Source organism: Rhamphochromis longiceps, linkage group LG4 (assembly GCF_057381845.1).
Source record: "Rhamphochromis longiceps isolate RC_006_pf linkage group LG4, R_longiceps_female_GT1.1, whole genome shotgun sequence".
In the NCBI taxonomy this organism is placed as follows: Eukaryota; Metazoa; Chordata; class Actinopteri; order Cichliformes; family Cichlidae; genus Rhamphochromis; species Rhamphochromis longiceps.
In genome coordinates this window covers 37880364-37886745 of record NC_140560.1, presented here as the reverse complement: position 1 = coordinate 37886745, position 6382 = coordinate 37880364, and the positions used below count along the sequence as shown (strand labels likewise).

At 44.5% G+C, this 6382-nt stretch overlaps 1 protein-coding gene and 1 long non-coding RNA gene across 3 annotated transcripts; one reads left to right on the top strand and one right to left on the bottom strand.

The window, feature by feature from the left end:
• The first annotated feature begins 822 nt into the window (after nucleotides 1–822).
• LOC146672335 (keratin, type I cytoskeletal 13-like) lies at nucleotides 823–5456 on the top strand. 2 transcript variants are annotated; one of them, XM_085404915.1, is made up of 8 exons: nucleotides 823–1025; nucleotides 1804–2404; nucleotides 2845–2927; nucleotides 4000–4156; nucleotides 4247–4408; nucleotides 4690–4815; nucleotides 4893–5116; nucleotides 5251–5456. In XM_085404915.1, the coding sequence occupies exons 1-8, from the start codon at nucleotides 841–843 to the stop codon at nucleotides 5396–5398; spliced, it is 1686 nt and encodes a 561-aa protein (XP_085261041.1). In that variant the 5' UTR covers nucleotides 823–840; the 3' UTR covers nucleotides 5399–5456. The 2 variants fall into 2 exon arrangements, with proteins under 2 accessions (XP_085261041.1, XP_085261040.1); XM_085404914.1 differs by having other exon boundaries at nucleotides 956–1025; nucleotides 1790–2404.
• LOC146672334 (uncharacterized) lies at nucleotides 4995–6382 on the bottom strand. Its single transcript, XR_014911549.1, has 3 exons — nucleotides 6333–6382; nucleotides 5731–5806; nucleotides 4995–5130 (listed from the first exon to the last, which is right to left on the bottom strand). It is a non-coding gene; the product is annotated as an uncharacterized LOC146672334 (long non-coding RNA).

The following is a 6382-nucleotide window of genomic DNA, read 5'->3' as shown; positions in this document are numbered from 1 at the left end:
GTAGTTAGTGTGTAGTGTTGTGGATAGTTTTGTGTTGTGTGTCAGAACAATGAGGCGACTGCTGTCTCCAGGTAGAAACAGCAGTGATACACCTGCTGCTGTCAGACCTGCAGGTATCAGGCTGTGATGTTTCCTTTATAGTGGACAGAAATATTTGGAGTGGCACAAATAATTTGTGGCATCTTATTGAAGAACAGCTGATGGTTCTGTAAACAGTTTGAAATGGTTATTAAAAAAGGGTAAAAGGTAAATGGCTGCAAATAACTTTGTTGTTTGCAAACCTTGTGTATATGATTTTAAAACTGACAGTTTATATTTGTATTTAAAGTTATGAAATATGATTCATTAAACATGTTTGTGGTTGTTACAGTAAAAATATCACTTTTTCTACTCTGATTTTATGTTTTTTGTCTGATTTTAGATCAGTTGTGTTAGTACAGTCTGTCAAAATGAAAACATGACTATAAATTCAGACACGTGAGGCTGTGCTGAAAGGATGAGACCAAACAAGGCAAATAAATAGTTTTTAAAGGTGAAATTAGGAGGGAAAATAGTTAAAAATGGACGCTTATACCCTGGACCCCAGAGGGTTAAACGTTTTTTTTTAAAGTAACACAATAGTTACTTTTCAAGTAATTAATTACTTTTAGAATATTGTAACTCAGTTACTAACTCGGTTACTTTTTTGAAGAAGTAACTAGTAACTGTTATTAATTACGCTTTCAAAATAACTTGCCCAACACTGGTTAGGATCAGCAGCATTTGCCCAGATAATGAAATTCTGGAGCCTTCTTGGGACTCCAGACTACATTGGCTCAGGTCAGTGCTGCTGTGTGGAGCATGGAAAAGCTGCACAAGTCCAGTAACTGCATCAAGTCGTCTCAGTCTGAAGGCCAACAGAGCAGTGGGCCGACCTGGAGCCTGCAAGGAAAAGGAGAACAGGGAGGACGGAGAAAGGCTGGGCACCAGACCCAGACAGGGCCAGGACAGAGCGGGAGGAGCACTGGGCATATTATTTACTGGAGGTGAGATCATTTCAATTTAAACAACAGCAAAATTCTTTTTATTTGCATCACAAATTTCATGCAGATTTAATTTAATTTGTTTGCATCTTTAACGAGGTTCTCATCACGTCTGGCGTGGAGTCAGAAAACCTCGCCTTTGGCTTTGTGTTTGTTTAACATGACACTATAACTATGTCAACAACTAGGACGCTCTAACACTCAAAATATGAGTAAAGTGAGCAACACTTTACTGATTTTAAACCTAAGATTGAAATTTCACTTTAAAGTATGACAGTCAAATATCCCTGATGACTCGAATGGACGTGTTTTATGCTTTATGGCTCTGGACAGGCGTGGATGAAAAATGGCTGTAAAGCTGCAGGGCTGTGGTTCTCTCCGGCTCAGAATCGAAGGGTTAATGCTTATGCAGGATAATCTCTTGAGCTCTGCGGCTTTTCAGAAGTGTTTGGTTGAACTTTGGACCTCGAGTTTCAGCTGCTCCTCAGTTTACTGAAGATTAAACTGCTAAACGAGCATGAAAGCAACACAACACATCAGGAGAGTCACTCCTGTGCGGCTGAGACAGGATTTGTCTTGATCGGAGGCTCTAACTAAATATCATCTGTGTCTGAACTGGTTTCCTCGAACCTGTCAGCCCCTCTGATGTGAAATGAAACTTGGCGTGATGTCTGTTATTCACTGTGTTGACTGTGAGTGGATTCCACATTCTTAGGCACACCCTAAACCATTAAGCTTTCTGCTGTTCGTGACTGAAACAATCACAGGTGTCTCCTCCCAGGCTCGGCGCCAGCTCACCATCATCCCTCCTCCTCCTCACTCGCTCATCTGAGAGTATAAAAAATCCTGCGCTGTCTGAGCGCTCCACTTTCTCCTCTTCAGCTGAAGCAGAAAGACAGCATCCTTCATCCTCATCATCACACGAGACGATGTCCTTCAGGTCTGCTAGTGGGGGAATGTTCCGGGGCAGCAGCAGGTCCCTTTCCGGCGCCATGGGAGGAGTCAGAATGTCTACTGCTTCATCCGCAATGTCTCTGTTTGGTGGTGGCGGTGGTGGAGGTGGAGGTGGAAGTGGATCTGCCTACAGCTTTGGCTTCAGCGGTGGAGCAGGTGGCGGTGGAGCAGGTGGCGGTGGAGCAGGTGGCGGTGGTTTCGGGTTTGGAGGTGGTGCTGGTGACAGCGTTGGGCTCTCTGCCAATGAGAAAGCCACCATGCAGAACCTGAACGACCGTCTGGCCTCCTACCTGGACAAGGTGCGCAAGCTGGAGGCGGCCAATGCCGAGCTGGAGAAGAAGATCAGAGAGTTCCTGGAGAAGAAGACCTCCCCCTCCTCCAAAGACTACAGCCAGTACTACAAAACCATCGCAGAGCTGCATGCAAAGGTAGGCTCACCTTTGTTTAGTCACATGACCAAGGTGCACGCACAGCATTGCTCAGCCTTGCATCAGCTTCATCTTCAGCTCCAGGATCTGTTTCCTGAAGCAGAAAAAAGCAGTGCAGTCAGAGAGTAAAGCACCACAAAGCATTTAAAAACACAAAGGAGGATGTGAAGGTGAATAAGAGTCAGAACAGAAGGAAACACCCGAGAAAGATGAAGGTGTGACATCACAGCCTCACACTTTCATCACTTTTCACAGAAACTAAGAAAATCTGTTTGTGCGGCGCGAAGATAAAAGAAATGAGCAGATTAAAAACCTCACTGCAGAAATGTATCATTTATATTTAAGATGACATCATCACATAAAGCTGAACTCGGTGCTCTGTCAGTTTGTCTTCACCTGTAAAATCGGATATTCTTAAACTGCCCTGTTTTCACCTTCAGATCCAGGATGCTACCAAAATCAACGGTGGCATCTACCTCTGCATCGACAACGCCAAGCTGGCCGCTGAAGACTTCAGGCTCAAGTGAGTGAACGAGTTTGTTAATGAAGCCAGCAGTTCATTTATGACATGTTGAGTATGAATGAAAAACATATTTCAGGGTTTGTTTTTCCAGTCAAATATGAATCAGGGGGACTCGTAGTGGCTCGTGTTTAGGGGAAGCACACATTAATCTTAAGACCTCAGTCTGAGTTTTTAAAAGACTTTTTTTGTTTCCTGTTCTCATGCTGTCCTCCTGTAGCCCAGCATGAGCAGAGGTCTCTTTTTTTCCTCTTGTACTTTCCCATTGTAGTGTACATTTCAGTGTTTTTCTGTAACGCTACCGTTCTCTGACTGTATCCCCATGTGATGTCTGTGTTGTGTGTGTAAGGTCGGGGGGCGGGTTCATTCCACTGCATGTGGTGAATAAAATTTTAACTTGAACTTGAAAATATTTTAATAAGCAACAGAAAATAAAGAAAAAATGTAACAGTAACTCCACAGCTGTGTGCAGCTAGCTTTTTAATTTATGACTTTGTCACGCCTGCAAACAACAGCATGACATCATAATTAAATAACGCTCTTTCAGATCCTAAACCACACCCACTTTTCACTCACTGTCACTCTTATTTCCTTAAGGTAGCTCTTGCTGTATATTAGCACTATTCAGGCTTTGCAGTCACATGACCACTAACCATGTGATGTTAACTTGTCTAATGCTGGCAAACAAAAAAAGCCTAACCAGCACAGAAGTGTGCGTCCCCCTGTCGCTGGGCGAGAGAGAACCACCGCTGTGGTTACTAGTCCAGCGCTAAAGTCACGTTTACATGGAGGAGAGCAGCTCGTGCGCAAACAATCCTAACTTCTTGCGGAGCGGCAGTAAAACAGGAAGCAACGAACGCTGGCCTTCAAAGTAAAAGCAACTTCTTCCTGCTGAAGCCAAAACATTTCAAACAGCAGAGCTTTTACTTTAAACGTTCTTCTTTTCAGTTTCAGTTTCACTGCTGCTCAGAGAGTCATTGGTTTGCAGATAGTTCGACGGCTTAGATGCAACCAAATGAGGTTTTTCTGTTTCTGATTGTTTGGGAAATTTCTGAATGCTTGTGTTCTTCTGCAGGTACGAGAACGAGCTGGCCATGCGTCAGTCCGTGGAGGCCGACATCGCCGGGCTCAGGAGAGTCCTGGATGAGCTGACTCTGACCAGGACCGATCTGGAGATGCAGATCGAGGGCCTGAAGGAGGAGCTGGTCTTCCTCAAGAAGAACCACGAGGAGGTCAGTGAGTTCTTGCTCTGTGTTTGGGGATAAATAATATCCCAGCTATTAATAGATGTCCATTAATGTGCCTCCTGGTTGTATTTGTAGGAGCTGCTGGCCATGCGGACTCAGATGAGCGGTCAGGTAAACGTAGAAGTGGACGCTGCTCCTCAGGAGGACCTCAACAAGGTCATGGAGGAGATCAGAGAGCACTACGAGGGTCTCGCTGCCAAGCAACGCAAAGAACTGGACGCCTGGTTCCAGGCGAAGGTGAGGCAGGATTTTTAACTCAGGAGATAAACAATCCCAGAAGATGAGCCTCTGACTTCTTCTCTAGCATCACCAGGATGTTTCTGGGTTTTCCATTCAGTTTTATTCATACAGAAGAAACCACAACCAGCTGTTGTAAAGACTCCACAATAATACTAATGGCTTGTTTTGTAGACACCGAGCATGATGGGTGCATCATACCTGGTGGCTGGATGGACGAGGGGTGAATGACTTAATATTGATCTAAATAAACATCACAACATTGTTTTTGGTCCTTTCAGTCCGAAGCGCTGAACAAAGAAGTCGTCGCCAGCACAGAAACCATGCAGACGTCCAAATCAGAGCTCACAGATCTCAAACGGTTGCTGCAGAGCCTGGAGATCGAGCTGCAGTCACAGCTCAGCATGGTCAGTATCACAGCACACAAAGGTTTTCATAGCTTTCCAGAAAACACACTGAGCCTCCTCCTCTGTGCCTCCTGCAGAAAGCCGGGTTGGAGGGCACGCTGGCTGAGACTCAGAGCCGGTACGCCATGCAGCTGTCTGGTTACCAGAACCAGGTACTCATGCTGGAGGAGCAGCTGTCGCAGCTGAGGGCAGACCTGGAGCGGCAGTCCCACGAGTACCAGAGGCTGCTGGACATCAAGACCAGGCTGGAGATGGAGATCGCCGAGTACAGGAGGCTGCTCGAAGGAGAGGGCACCGGCAGGTCAGAGCCTTTACCTGTAAAAACGTTTAGGACAGACAAATATGAAAAATGCTTTAGTGACAGCAAACAAATGTTTCTGAAATATTTATGTTCAGTGATTAAATCCAGACGGTCCTGTTTGTCTCCTACTGCAGTAAAACCACCACCTCCACCTCCTCCACCTCCTCCTCCACCTCCTCCACCGCCTCCTCCAGCGTCACCACCAAAAAACAAATCGTCATCGTAGAGGAGGTCGTGGACGGGAAGGTGGTGAGCTCCCACAAAGAAGAGGTCACCCTGTGAGTTCCAGCAGAGGGCGCTCTCACAGAAATGAACATGCAAATAAAAATCCGCTGAGGAGTTTCAGAATAAAAATGCGTTTTGTGTCTTTTGTTTGGGCTGAAATTCAAATTAAGTTCAGTTAAATTAATCAGGTCCAGGAAGTGATCAAATATACTGTGTTAGCTGTTGAGTCACAGTAATTTCAGGTCCCTCATCTTCGGAAACTGTCATGTAATTGGACGATTCACTCAAAAGCTGGTTAAAGGTGTGAAGTTGGTGACAGTGTTTCTGTGAAGATGCAAGATGCAGTCAAAGGACAAATGACTGAGATAGAGCGGGAAGATTGCACTCACGCATTTATTACTTCCAGGCTGGACGTTTGTTTCTTCATGATATTGTAACGTGAGGGTTCACCAGATGGTTTGGAATCTCTCTGAATAATTAGGAACAGCAAGATGGAGACGGATAACTTTTTAGCAGCCTCTTTACTCTCAGCACACAGCAACAACAACCCACACTTCCTGTGTGCATGAATACTTCACTGTCCTCTCAGAAGCCAGGAAATCTCATACAGATCAAAACAGGGAAAACAACCAGGTAGATATAACACATACTTATTACTGGTTTGAACATGCATATCTAAACATTCAAACGTGTAAACATGTAAATATCAAAACACGTAACCACCAAATAGCTACATAACTAACTTTATAACCTTTGTAAACACCTCTTTGTATATCATTTAAATTTACTTCTACACTTTACAATATCATAATTACACAAAGCTACAGACCCACTCTTACCCAATTAGCTAGCAGCTAATGACCCTCACACCTGTGCAGTTAATAAAAGTAATGTTTGTCATGCTGTTGCACACATGTAAGAGGGTCATAAATCACATGTTGTTATAATTACACAAAATGTGTTCTAAACCCACAAACCGTTCCTGTTATACCTGCCTTTTAGGACCTCCAAGCCTGTAGTTATGTTCATTATCAGTTAGAG